General features: G+C 36.4%; 2 protein-coding genes across 2 annotated transcripts in view; one reads left to right on the forward strand and one right to left on the reverse strand.

Annotated features, from left to right (window-relative positions):
* PIH1D3 (PIH1 domain containing 3) overlaps positions 1 to 14,585 on the reverse strand; it is a 30,546-nt gene that overhangs the window by 11,712 nt on the left and 4,249 nt on the right. Inside the window, exons 3-4 of the mRNA XM_008583989.1 lie at positions 12,200 to 12,305; positions 9,476 to 9,572 (exon numbers count right to left, since the gene is read on the reverse strand). Of these exons, the coding sequence (XP_008582211.1) occupies positions 9,476 to 9,572; positions 12,200 to 12,305 (203 nt within the window). The remainder of the gene's footprint in view (positions 1 to 9,475; positions 9,573 to 12,199; positions 12,306 to 14,585) is intronic.
* NUP62CL (nucleoporin 62kDa C-terminal like) overlaps positions 5,713 to 14,585 on the forward strand; it is a 101,178-nt gene continuing 92,305 nt past the window's right edge. The window contains exon 1 of the mRNA XM_008583986.1: positions 5,713 to 5,971. The gene's annotated coding sequence lies outside the window, so the exon portion shown is untranslated. The remainder of the gene's footprint in view (positions 5,972 to 14,585) is intronic.

A 14,585-nucleotide genomic window follows, 5' to 3' on the forward strand; every position in this document is an offset into this window, starting at 1 on the left:
TGCGCGGAATGGCTGGTGCGCGGAATGGCTGGTGCGCTCACTGGCTGAGCGCGGTGCGGGCGACACCACACCAAGGGTTGTGATCCCCTTACCGGTCATGAAAAAAAGACAAAAAAAAAAAAAAGATCAGAAAGAAGACCAGAACAAATAGATCATAATGAACAAGGAAGAAAATGTGGCATCAGATCAAACTGTAAAAGTAGGTAAAGGTCAGATCATACAGGGGTTCATAGGTCAAAATGAAGAATTTGGATTTTGTTTTAAGTGCAATAGGAGGCCATTGAGCATTCTTAGCAAGGAAGTGACATGATCTGGCTTACTTTTTTAAAGGATCTCTTATACTCTGGGTGAAAAGGCTGTAGGGAAGCAAGAGTCAAAGCAGCGAGATGAGTCAGGACAGAATTGTAATGGTCCAAGTAACACGATAGCAGTTGTAGTGGTAACGAAAATTAGATGGATTTAGAATATACGTGTATTTTGAAGGTAGAGGCAGCAAGCCTTATTGCTGAATTGAATATGATGTATAAAGGACTGAGGAATGAGGGGTGATTTAGGTTTTTAGCTTGAACAACTGAGTGAATGTTATTGCCATGAGGAAGATGAATGCAAAAGAGGTTTGGGGAAAACAAGAGTTTTGTTATGGACATGTTAGGTTTGAGTTTCCTATTAAACAAGTGAGAGATGCCAAGTAAGCAGTTGGTTATATAAATCTGAAGCTCATGGGGCAGGTCAGGATAAGACAGATATATTGTATTTAAAGCTACAGAACTAGATGAAAAGGGAAAAAAAGACACAGTTCGTATCTCCAGAGAACTTCAGGCAAAAGAAGAGCCATGGTTTGGGAGCAAAAGAGAGAGGGAAAGCACAGTGATTTTGGAAGAAAACTGGAATAGAATGGTATCATTAAAGTAGAGAAAACCATATTTCAAGAAGGAGGGAGTAGTCAGGAGGGTGGAATGCTGCTGAGCGATCACCCCCATATCTTAAATCTCTCTTTTTTAAACCAGTGTTTTGTGCAGGACAGTTCTTCATTTTTCAGGACTGTCCATCCTATTGTAGGATTTAAAGCATCCTTGGCCTCTGAGTACTAAATGACAATGCCATACTGTAATCATTGTAACAACTCAAAATGTCTCCACCCTTTTCTAAAAGTCCCCTAGGGGCCCATACTATGACTACTTTTTTACTGTTTGTTCTTTAGTTCTAGTGACACACATTAGGAACTAAGTAAATATTACATGAGCGAATGAATGGATCCTTGCTATCAACTGAAAAGCATGCTTAAGTCTTTCTTATCCTAAAAAAAAAAACTCCCCTAAATCCTGCCTCCTTCTCAACAACTATGTCCTCTCTCCTCCTCTTCACTGCTAACCTTCCTCAAAGGACAATCTGTAGTTGCTGCCTTCTCTTCCTCACTTCTGATTCACTCCTCAGCTTTCTTCAATCCAGTGTTGGCCATACCACTGAGGCTACCCTTTTCCAAAGATCACCAAAGATTTCCTAACCGACAAATCTAAAAGTTCCTCCTGCATCCTAATCCTGTTTTACTTCTCTACAGCAGTATATACTATTATGGTTTCCCTCCCATCGCTGAATATCTTTCTCACTTCTTCCTTCATTCATCCTTCAAGTATTAGTATTTTCCAAGGTTAATATGTGAATTTCCTTGCACGGAGTCAGAAGTTTCTGCCAGTTACACCTCAAGGATTCAGATGTTTTAATGAAACCTCCTCCAAATGACATCATCAAAATGGAAAGTGACTGATTTTTATTACCAAGTAATATGTAAAAGACATCCTTCACCCATCCCTGACTTTAAACCCATCTCAAACTCTCTCACTTTCTCTCTCTCATTAAGGGGAATTTTATTTTCAACTTTACTGATTTGGGTATTGTTTAAAATTTAAAATATGTATTACTTTTATAATCAGAAATACATTGTCTATACAAGTAGATTAGCTTTTAAGGAGGTATTTGTTTCCCCTTCCCACCACCACCACTGTCATTATAAAGGAGTAATATGATATTAACTATAAATATATGTATATTACTGAGAAAACTATTAGAAATTTAATCGAAGGCTTATTGTGTTGCCTGGAGGTGATAATAAAGAATTGTATTACAGCTCAAATATCCTTCTCTCTGCCACATGGTCTGATATATAACCAATCAAACAAGGTTAATATAATCAGAAAGTCTAACACAACAAAGCAAAACAAAACAGGTGTCCATCCTCAAGAATTTTAAGTGGAAAAGAGAATCTGTTTCATTATCAAGCAGCCAAATCTATTTATTCATTAAAAGTAAATGAATATGACTATTTTATCCCTAAGAAAGAAATCAGGATTTGAGAAGCAGACCATTCAAGAAACAAGTGAATTATCAGAAGATGAGCATACACTTTTCTCAGAATGATTAATAACCCTCTCTGAGATAAATCTGCATGATGAACATGTGATTCCTGGTTGTGTCTGTTGGTCACTGACTTCTATTCCACTGGTGTCTCTTACTCACCAACAATTATCAGTGAGATTTAGGGGTGGGAGAAGGCTCATATTCTAGGGAGAAAGTAAAGAAGAAGAAAAAAAGAGTAAGTTTAATGACTTGTGTTATGATTTAAATATGGTTTTTCCCCACTAAATCTCATGTTGAGAGGTGGTGGAACCTTTAAGAGGCATTTGGATCATGAGGGATCTGCCCTCATAAAGGGATTAATGCAGATTCCTGAGAGTTAGTGACTTCTCAGCTGTCTCAGGACTGGATTAGTTACCGTGAGAGTGGGTCGTTATAAAGTGAGTTTGCCTCTCCTATTTTGCTCTTTTTCACTTGTGCCCAGTTCCCCTTCCATTTCTCAGCCATGTTTTGAGGCAGCACAAGGCCCTCACCAGAAGCAGCCATGTGTGGCTGCCCAATCTTGAACTTCCCAAGTTAGCAGAACCGTGAGCTAAACAAACCTCTTTTCTTTACAGATTACCCAGTCTTGGATATTCTGTTACAGTAACAGATAATGGACTAAGACAGTTTGTTCTTTTAGGTCACATCAGGATGTCCCCTGATATCTCTCAAAGCAGGACACTAAAATATTATGTATCCATTCTAGCTCAAAAAGAGTATCAAGCTACCGGCAGTCTGCTTTTCCCCTCTCCCAGAATAAACAATAGATCATTTAGCAGAATATCAATAACCTTGGCCCTATTCATTTTTGGATTTTAGGAATAGCTTGCTGTTCAACACCCATCGGCGAAAATGGGAATCTGCTGACCTATTTCCCCAATGAACCCATCTACTTCCTGCCATAAATAATCCTATGGAGGAGCCAAGCTATCTTCCTACATATCTTTGACATTTATAGTCCCTTTTCAAATAATCTCCAACTGATACCCAAGAGGTCCGGTACCTCAGTTAGTCCTGTTATCTGGGGTAGGCAGGTATCATTCTTTCCTACCTTGTTTCTATGACAGAGTTTTGACTTCCCCCATCATCTTTGTTTCTATCTCTAAAGCCATGCCGCAACCCCAACCTCACCTCACTGATCCAATTCCTCTTGGTTTTCAATACCTGGCCTAGAACTGGAATAAGAATTTACAGTGTTTCTGTTTGAACTCTGTCTCTGATTGTTGACCCCATCCCAAGAGTCGCCTATTCTGTCCCTAGTTAGCCCCATTCCTGCAAATTCCATTGCATCCCTCTCAACCCCCTCCCCAAACACACATGCACACACACCCACACCCACACCCACACACATGCACACGCACACAATTTAAAATCAGTTCTACTTCATTCCAAGCCTGATACGAAGCCAGCATTCTGTGGTGGTATATTCTAACCACCGAAAAAAAGCAAACACCATCAACTCTGAAAATCAACACCTGCAGTCCCTTTCTTTCTCTGGAGTTCCATATATATTTGTATTTCTAACAGTCTACTGGACATTTCCAACAAGATTTCCTACCAGCACTTCAAACTCAATGTAACCAAAACTTAATAGCTATCTCCTAGAACTTTATCTTCTTCCTTTTGCATTCCATACCCCATCCCCACAATGCACAAGCAAAACCACCCTTTGATTGCTTACTCTCATTGCAAAGTAATAGATGGTAATTGTAAAAAATATGGAAAATTCAGATGACAAAAAGAAACAAAAACTGTCTCTAAGTCTACCATTCAGAGATAAACACATTACATTCCCACATCTTGATTAATGCCATCACCATTCACCTAGTCACCCAAGCTAGAAATCTGACTCCTGTTTCTCCCTTACATACCACATTCGACGACTTTCCAAGTCCTATCAATACTACCTCCAAAATGTCTACTGAAGCCATTCTTTTCTCTCTATTCTCGCTGCCACAGTCCAGGCTCTTACTTCTCTCACTAGAACTAGTACAGTTGCCTGATTTTCCTGCTACCAGTCTCCCAAACTCAGACTTATATCCCACCATAATCACCAGCAAACTCAATCTTCACACTGCTACTAGAATTGTTCTAAAATATACATCCAATCATTTAACTCGCGTGCTTTAAAACACTTACTAACTTTACTGCCCAGATAATAAAGTCCAAATTTCATGGTGTCTTAGTCTGCTTGGGCTTCCATAACAAAATACCATTGACTGGGTGGCTTAAACAATAAAGAATTTTTTTTCACAGTTCTGGAGACTGGAAGTCTGAGCTCAGGGTGCCAGCATGGTTGGATTCTGGTGAAGGTCCTCTTCCTTTCTTGCAGATGGCTGCATTTTTGCTGTGTTCTCACATGGTGGAGAGAGAGTTAGCAAGCTCTCTGATGCCTCTTACAAGTTTGATAATCTCATCCTGGGGACTCCACCCTCATGAACTCATCTAAACCTAGTTACTTCCCACAGTCCTCATCTCTAAATTCCATCACATTGGGATTAGGGCTTCAGCATATGAATTTTGGGGGGGGGGGCACAATTCAGTCCATAGCACGTGGTATAACATCAAGGGCTTTTATAACTACCTCTAAGCCAGTTATTCTGTTTCATCTTCTATATTATTCCACATCAGTGCATTCTGGGTCTCCAAGAACATCACAAATAGTTTTCATCTACTTTCATAATGCTATGTCTTTGCTCATGCTAATCACTCTGCTTGGACAGCTTTTCAACCCTTTGCTGCCTGACAAACTATTATCTGTCCTTCAAATGTTCAGGTCAAAAGCCACTTCTATTGTGAAGTCAGTTTGGATTTCCTCTTCTTTTCACTCATGTCGCTTTGCATATACTTCCATCAAATTCAAATAGCCTGGGTTCAAATCTGCCAGATTCTAAATGTGTGACCTCGAGCAAGATACTTAACTTGTTTGTGATTTCATAACCTCATTTGTAAAATGGGGATAATAGTAGCATCTATTTCACAGGGTTGGTGTGGGAATTAATGAGATACTGTGTGTAAAGTTCTTGGCACATAATAAGCATTATATAAATAGTTTGCTATTATTATTATTATTATATACTATTAAGCGAAAACAATCAGGACAAAAACATTTATTCATAGAGTGTAAATGTGGGGAAATTACTCCACTATGGCACTCTGGTGACATTGTACTGTCCACATAAGTTGAAGGTTCAACTACAGTGTAACCCAGGACTTGGCAGAACATCCTGTGATCCTCTCGGAACACGGGAAGATAGGCAGTCTTGTGAAGAGCTGCCTCAGTGCTGTTATCTGCTTCTCTACCTTGAGGGAGGCTCCCTATCTTGTGGGAAGCTGTAATGAGGCAGTTTCTCATCCTACTCCCTAGATGCACTAAGGCACAGAACTTTCCACCTCTCTCTGTTTGGTTCCTGATGCAGACTGTAAAACAGCTAGCTGCAGTCTAGAGCTGGCTCTTTAGCAACAGAGTGCCCACTGCTCGTGTTGCCTGCCATCTTGCTCCTTTGTTTCGATGTCATCCTGTGGGTAAAGGGATATGAGGACCTGATACTATGCTGATCCTGCTCATGCTGCCTGGGTAAGCAATAAAATATATGCTTTTGGGGTCTTTGTTTCCTTATTGGATGAACCTACGAAAGTCTAGCAAGCCCACCTAGTAGCTGCTACTACACTGCTGCTTTATGTCTTAACAGTAATCTCCTTGAGAGAAGAAGAACCTTGTTTATTTTGTTCAATACTGTATATCCAGTATTTGGCTCATAATATCTGTCATATAATAAGTGCTCAATAAGTATTTGTCAATTAAAAAAATTATGGCAAACAATGATTTTCAAAGATATATAGTCAAGGTTATATATCAAACCCATTAGAGTGGGAGCCTTGTCGGGAGGGATGGAGAATATTGATAGAGGACAAAAGGGAAAATAAAATAAAACAAGGTAAAGGATTTCTACTCATGAGGTTTAAAGAAAAGCACATATGTTACCTAGAAGGAAGCCCGCTATCTCTCTTACTATTCTTCTATTAATTTATGAGTATTTGATACCTTGTAAGCCTGACCTTAGTTTCTCAATTGTAATATAAGGAGAAGAGACTAGACCAGCATATTTCAAATTGTGTTCCAAGGAGCCCCAGCCAATCTCCTAAGAGGTGTCTCAGGGGTGGTAGTACCTTTTTAATCAAGGCAGTGGCATTTTATGTGTTTTATATGTTGGGTTTTCTCATAAAATTTTATTTGAAGAAAAGGTTTTGCAGCTAAAAACAAAACAAAACAAACCTGTAAACCGCTGGTTTAGCTCTAGCTCTAAAATACATAAATATAGATCAAGCCAAGGGAAACTTGGTAGCTACAAATCCTGGAGCAAAGCAGCAGAGGATAACAATAGAGCAGGCAGAATTTGGGTATTGGGGCTCTGTAGTTAGGGGTTAGAAGGAAGGTTTGCTAAAGACATAAATATTCCTGTTTCAGAATTTTGTTTAGGACCATCACTTTGATTTAGAATTCATAAATCTTGCATTTTTATTTGGGGGCTGAGGAGGGTAAAGGAAAGGGTGGTCCTTGTGAATTTTCAAGCCCCAAATCACTCCTTGTACTTAAACAGATTGTACTCCTATTACCTTCCTCAGCTTAAGTAAGAGTTTTCTTCTTGAAGTCTCTGAACTGGATTGTTATATACAGACCAGATCTAGGACCCAAATAACATATTTAGCCAATTCCAAGGTACAATTTCCCCTACTTTTTAATGTTTCTGATATTGGATGCATCACACAATCAATGAGTACATTTAATGTGGTAGTGCACCTATTTTTCCTCTGAAGCATTGTTATTAAATAAATGGCACATTTACAATCTGGTGATGTCTTAGATTCAAGAAAATACTATATTATCAACAGGAATAATAAGCACATAAATTTGAGCAAGAAATACTTGAGATGGGGTCAACAACCTTTTTACTCTGAGTCTTACCAGTGGGCTTAAGCAACGATGGTGGATGTCATCATTAATTCAAGGGTACTTCAAAAAGGTCGTGGAAAGATAGAATTAAAAGATAACACAAGTATTTCCATGAACTTCTTGAAGTACACTCATATGCCTACAGGATAAAATTCAAGCAATAAATTGGGGCTTTCAAAATTTTTTTTGAGAGTCAGCTTACCAGTATATCATTGCCCAAACTTATTCTTTATTCTTGTTATACTCGCTGCTTACTCAAATATGCCATGCTGTTTCATGCCTGGATACCTTTCATGTTCTCTTACCTCTGCTGGGAATGCCCTTCTTCAAATGTTGTCCACTGTAGAAATCCTATCCACCCAGAGTTGATTCTATCCTGCTTTATATCAGCATGTATCTGATATATGCCTCTAAATATGTACTCACCATACTGAATTGCGATGATTTGTTTAGGTGTCTATCTCCTTTACTGTGAATTCCTTGAGGATAGTTGACTATCTTTGTATCTCTAGTACTTAGGACAATGCCTGGTATGTAGTAGCATTCACTAAGTATATGAAGTATGAATAAATGAAGAAACTAAGAGAAGGAAAGAGAAAGAAAAGAAAGAGAAAAAAGGACAGTATACAAGTGGTAAACTGCCATAGCACCAACAAATGTTTTCTTTGCTGCTGCCATTCGGTGGTGTCCATGCCTTATCAAAACCTTCTGAAGTCGCAGTAGGCATACAATTATCTACACTGAGTTTAATTGTTGATAATAAAATTAGTTCATTTATGTTAGTTTTCTCTCCCCAGTCAATTATAAATTCATTTGGGGAAGGATCAAGTCTTCTTCTGTATATATTTATTGAGTTTTTGATAAACTGTATATTCCTATTTTGAGGTGTGATTTAGTTTCTAATATTCTTCGTTCAGGATACTTTTATTATTAAAACTGGTAGCAATTTGCATAAGGGAAATGGAAAGGCTCACAACAATTTTATTTATTTAGAGCCCAGAATTTCTCCAGAGTTTAAAGCAATCCCCAATACTAGACATCAAAAAGGTAATTTTACAGTAATTTAAGAGAGAGGAATTTAAATATTGCTGGTAAACCCTGGGAGCTAATTACTTCAAGATCCCTTCAAACCTTAACTCATTAGAGTTTGAAAAGTCTCCTGAGGTACTTAAAGTCACTATTCCCATTATGTTACTTGATTCAATTGAATGCTTTGGATTTTGCTAATAAGAGAAAATCTGAAGTTCATGCAAAAGAGAGATTCCATTTATCATTTGCTTAAGGAACAAATATTAAGCATGTCCTATGGGCACCTCAGTATTCTATGATGTATTATAAGAAAGGAGGGAAAAAGATAGAAGCATAGCTCCAGATCTCAAATAATAAATTTTTAACACCAGAATTACTTGTGTATGTTGCCAAAATGAGTCAAATTTCACACTCTAGGTTAGCCTCAGACTTTTCAACAAGATCATTATGAGGATCAAATAAGCAAAAGTAAGGTGGTATCATTGATATGGTTTGGTATTGCTATTGTTATGATATAGAAACATTGACCTGGCATGGATGCTCTCCAACATGCATCTGAATGAAGGTGTCATTCAGATGAGGGACTAAGTAACATTTTAGACATCTTAGTATTTTAAATCAGAAGTTCAGATCCAAAAATTAGGAAGAAAATTTCTTTTTAAATCCCCTATTGCAAGCTGAGTAGTTACGAGAAATAAAGAAATAAGAAATAAGACAGATTCAAGGAAGGAAATATTTCATTCTGATTGCCTGTCTGGTTATTAACTCATCAGAAGTTAATGAACAATCCGATGGCATGCATGGGACAGAACTAGGATGAGAGAAGATTCAGTCTAATTGCATTGGGCCGTTTTATAGGACTATAAATAGTGTTGTGTCATATTATGTTCATTTGTAAGTCTTATTCAACATGTATAAACTTTATTTTGTACACGTTACCAATTTTAAACTGTCTATCCCATTATCCCCCTAGTACCCAAAAAATAGCAAGCACTATTTTTAAAGAGTTTACAGCCTTGCCCACAATATTACTGTACAGTCAGTCAATTTAACTCTAACAAGTCATACAGAAAATAGGGAAGGGGAGGAGAAATTTACCACTAGCTCCTGACAACATGCTGTTGAAGAGTCTTTTCTTGTCAATCCTAAGAATATATCCTCAGTTCCCACCTGCTGCTTGAACATAATCTCATATCTGAAAAAAAGTCAATGATAATACAGACTCAAATGAAAGAGCAATTTCCTGTCATGGAGCAGAAAACTAGAAACTTATGAGGACGTGCTATTACAAAAAATAAAAGGACTAAATAAATAAAATGCTTGCAGTTTTTCTGGCATGTGGTAGAACATAAAAAAAGAAAAAAGATGTACAGAAATTCACTCAAAAATACCAAACATTGCAAAGCAGGATTATTATTTTATATAAAGCCTAAGTGCTTTAAAGCTACACAGATCAAATGAATTGAGGCAACTTCTAATAATATTCTAATAAGATTAAAAGTAGAAAATAAAAAGGAAGGTTCTTTCCTGGAAAACAATGGCTCAGAAAATTACTCAGGGTTTGATGGATAGATTAGAAACCCTCTGCTAAGTTTAAACCACAGAGTAGACTTAGAAAATCCAGGTTTAGTACTGTTTCTGTCATTAACCCTGTGACCTTGGTCAAGTCACAAACTCATGGGTCTGGGTCTCAGTTTCTACATCTGAATGATTTATAAGAGGGGTGGGTTTGAACTAAATGATCTCAATGGTCTTTTCCACCTCTAAAATTCTATGATAGAAACACTGGTGATGCAGTCAGCACAGCTACACTACAGTGTTTAGAATATGGTCCTACAGAATTCTTAGTTCAATCAAAGATTTTCCTGGTATTCTATACCACACATGACAATTTATGAATCTTTTCTTTCTCTCAAATTTAAGCTCCTGGAAATAGAATGTTTATAGAAGCACCCAGCCGTAAGGTACCCTTTATCTCTTCAGATGGAATGAAACAAACATTTACAGGTTATTTTTTCTGTTTAATTCTACCCTAATGAAGAAATGGTAAATCCTAGATTGAACTTCCGACCATTTGCAAATAGGAATGCCCAAGAATGAAAAAGGGATTTCTCTGATGCTGAACAGACTAACAATAAATAGCTATTTGATATGGGGCATTTTTCTCTTAATAGGCTATAACATCTACCAAGTATTTACAAAAGTGAAGACAGGTTAAAACAGAACGGAAGGGATCAATCCATATGCTCGTGACTCCCAAATGGATTTGCTCAAGCTCCTGCTCTTATCCTGAGCTCCAGAGGCAATTTTCCAACTGCCTGCTGTATAGGTTCCTTCAAAACTCTCAGTTAAAAACCCTCCATACTTATCCCCAAGGCCAGTGCCTTAGCTCAGGCCCTTTTTATTTTTTATTTGGCCACTTGTTTTTCTTATTTTGTGAACTGCCTGTTCATGTTCTTTACTCATTTTCCCTTTTACCCATTGGGACGTTATTATTATTTTTTTTAAGGAGGGACATTTTGAAATGTATTTTCATAAGGCAGAAAATAAAGTTAAAAAATTCTTTAAAGCAATTTTCCTCATATCTTGACTGGAATTATTATTCATTTAAAGCTTTCATGGATGTTCTATTTACAGAACATAAAGCATCAGGATGAAAAGTGAAAATTTACTCAGATTTAGAGCTTGCATATGGATGTTTGACATTTGTTAGACAATATGACAATGAGTGACTTAATTCTTACCTTTCATATGGATGTGTGGGAACTATATAAACATAACCTGAGATTTACTCCCTCATTCTTAAGATGTAGATAGAAATGTTGTTTTAAAATCTTCTTTGATTGTTTTAATGAGGTTTAGGGTTTGTCGACATTGTTTATTTGAAAGCTGGATACTTTTTTCCAGTTAATTATCTGCAGTCTCCCCCTGCCTCTATTTTCAGAACTGACGTATATCATAGAAGCATAGGGTTTTTTTTTTCTTTTTCTTTTTTTAAAGTATTGGACAGATTTGTAGTCAGAATTAGGAAAGTTGTCAAATCACTTGCCATAGAAATATTTAAGAATTTTTAAAGTACTTTATAATTTAGTAAATATTAGCTTTGTTTTTCCAGCTATTCTAAATATTTAATCGTATTTTTAAAGACATACGTTTAAAGCTTAGTCTATTTAACCATCAATTTAATTTATTATTAAATCATATTTTAAGTTCCTTAGAAGTATGAGTGTTTTTTATCAGAATGAAAGGCTTTATATGATAATTATTCTAAATTTCATATTTACAATTCGATGATATTGAAAAAACTACAAAAAAGGCTTGAATCCTGCTTGCAAAATATGCTGAGTGCTAAGTATAATCCTGAAATATTTAGTAAATAAGTCTAGGTAATAATTTATTATTGGAGGGAGAACATAGCCTTTTACCAAAATTATAGAACATTGAGTAATTAAAAGCAGGTCTTTGACACATAAACATGGTATTATTATTTAGTTCATATGAATACTTGCAATTTAACAGGCTGGTTTTCTCCCACTGTTAGTTTCACATTATACAACAAACTGACATTAAATATAAATTTGTAATGGAAATGACTGTATTTTTCATTTTTGCTAGATAACTGAAAGGAAGGTGTTATGTTTTATCATTTGTTTCTGCTGTAGAAGGAAAAGAACCATCAATTATACATGCCTTCTGTGTGTTACTGTAGTTTTATCTTTTATGTGGTGCAAGTAACTTTATGAAACTTGTCAAAAATAGAATTATATCAGATGACACATCTAACTTAAACCCTGAACACATTCCTGGCTTCATTTGACTTACTCGGGGATTTCTCTAATGTCCCATATGTCATCCTGCTCTGCTCCTTCTGGAACCTCTTCTGGATTCCAGATGTCCTCGCTATTTTGATGACTGGTTTGAGGGACGACTGTGAAGAAAAGGAAGATAAAGCTGAAGCTGTTGTTTGTTTTCTGCCTCTAGATTGCTCCTGTTTTTCACACTCAGTTTGGGATAACTGAAGTAAAACACTTTATTTGTAATCACTAGCTTGTTTGTCGGTTGAAACAAGCTAAATTAGTAACAACCGACTTTAAATATTTTTATCAATACAGAATCAATACATTGTAGAATTGTAATAAAAATTGTAAAAAAAAATTGAAAAAAGAAAACCACATAAGCAAAACTAAGAAAATAAAATAACCTACAATCCAACTGTGTGAAGGTAATCAATGTTAGCATTCTGGTATATAACTTCCCAGTGTCAGTCTGTCTATCTGTCTCTTCTTTCCCTCTTCCTCTCTCTCATATATAAATATATGCAAAGAAATATTACACGTTTTTTTCAGAAACACAAATAGAATCATATGTAAATTTTTTTTTGTATAAAAGAGCAAGTCAAACATACAAACAATATGATTTGGATAGAAATGTCTTACCTTGCATTGAGTTTTACAATATAAAAACCCTTTGATACCTTTCCATGTAAGGATATAATTTGTAAAAATAATATCAAAGAATCTGAAAGCAGTGGATACAATGATCATTTTTTTTTTTTTTTTTTTTCTTTTGACTTTTTCCATGTCCGGCAACGGATCGCAACCCTCAGTGTTGCCCCCGTACCGGACCGGGGACCGGCAACGGGATCGCAACCCTCGGCGCTGCTCCCGCGCCTCGCTCAGCCAGTGAGCAGGAACCGGTCCGCATGTGGGATCCGAACCCTCGGGCGGGAGCGCCGCCGCTCTTCCCAAGCGGCGCACTATCCAGTGCGCCACCGGGCCGGCCCACAATGACCATTTTTTAATCCAGTATTTTCCTCATGTAGACACGAGCTTTAAAGAAAATCTCTATCACTTGTCCTTTAATAAGAACTGAGCATGTGCTTGGGTTTCTACGTGTCATCTTTGAATGTTTGAAAGTAGATAGGCTCCAGCAGGCATGTGAAAACCCAGCTTACATTTGTTCTAACCTTTGTGGCATCAAATGGAGACCTGGATTAGGTGCAGAACATTACTTTGAGTCTTTTTCAGTATTCCTAGAAATGCACCTAATTGTTAGGTTTTCAATTCTGCCAATTCTTTTGAAATCTAACATGGGCTTTGTAAAGCCTTACTACAGATTTATATATAATATTTTACAAATGACTCATTGTCCTCAAAATTTAGAGATTATTAGATCTACATTATCAGAAATACAGGCAGCACAGACATCCCAGTTTGAACTAGTCTGCCATGGAGTGAATATCTCTCAAGTAAGGCAAATAGCCTCTTGAGTATATGCAGCAATAATAATTGAAATTTTAAAACCATCCTCAGACCTCATTTTAGTCATCATTTTAAACATTTTTCCAGATAAAATCTTTCACAATTAGTTGAATTGATGAACAAAAATTACCTCTTCTCCCTGCCCTTCCTCTGGTAACTATGATCAAGATCAACAGAATTAGAGCCTTCTATATTTTTAAAGATTTGTAAAATGTTCAACTCTGTGGAAATGTATAGACCAAAATGCTGGGAAAACATTAAAAATTATTTATTCTGGTTTACTGGGCCTGTGATTTTATAAGTAACCCCATGAATTTTAATTTATAAGCTTTTCAATATAAGATTAAATTGTGTAGTTATTTGTTTTATTGTCTTCTCCAAAAGTCTATTAGCTCAGACAGGGCAGGCACTCTTTCTATTTTGATCGCCACTGTAGTCTCAGAGATGATCATACTGCTTGGTATCTAACAGGCTGTCAATGAATATTTATTGTATGAGCTAATGAATGAATTCTGTGAAATTGCCAGAATATAGGAAAGTCGAAGGTAAAGAAGCAAGCATCTTGATAACTAGATCCTAAAAAATGAAGAGTTATCTAATCACATGTGACTTTCTTTTCCATTCCAGGAAATATACTGAAGAATGTATAATACAAGGCAAATTAATTCCCATTATTAGAAAAATTATTTAGCTGCAGCAGAGGAGTAAAAACAGCATCTTTGTATGTAAATGGCTGTTCATCATTTCCACGATTATTTTGGTTCATATTTTTTTCATTTTTTAAAGTTATTTTTTAATTGACAGATAAAAATTGTATATACTTATGGTGTACAACATGATGCTTTTTCACATATACCTTGTGGAATGGCTAAATCAAGCTAATTTACATAAATATTATTTCACATGCTTATCATTTGTCTGTGGAGAGAACACTTAAAATCTACTCT

This window comes from Galeopterus variegatus, unplaced genomic scaffold (genome assembly GCF_000696425.1).
Source record: "Galeopterus variegatus unplaced genomic scaffold, G_variegatus-3.0.2 Scaffold3117, whole genome shotgun sequence".
NCBI classification, from domain to species: domain Eukaryota; kingdom Metazoa; phylum Chordata; class Mammalia; order Dermoptera; family Cynocephalidae; genus Galeopterus; species Galeopterus variegatus.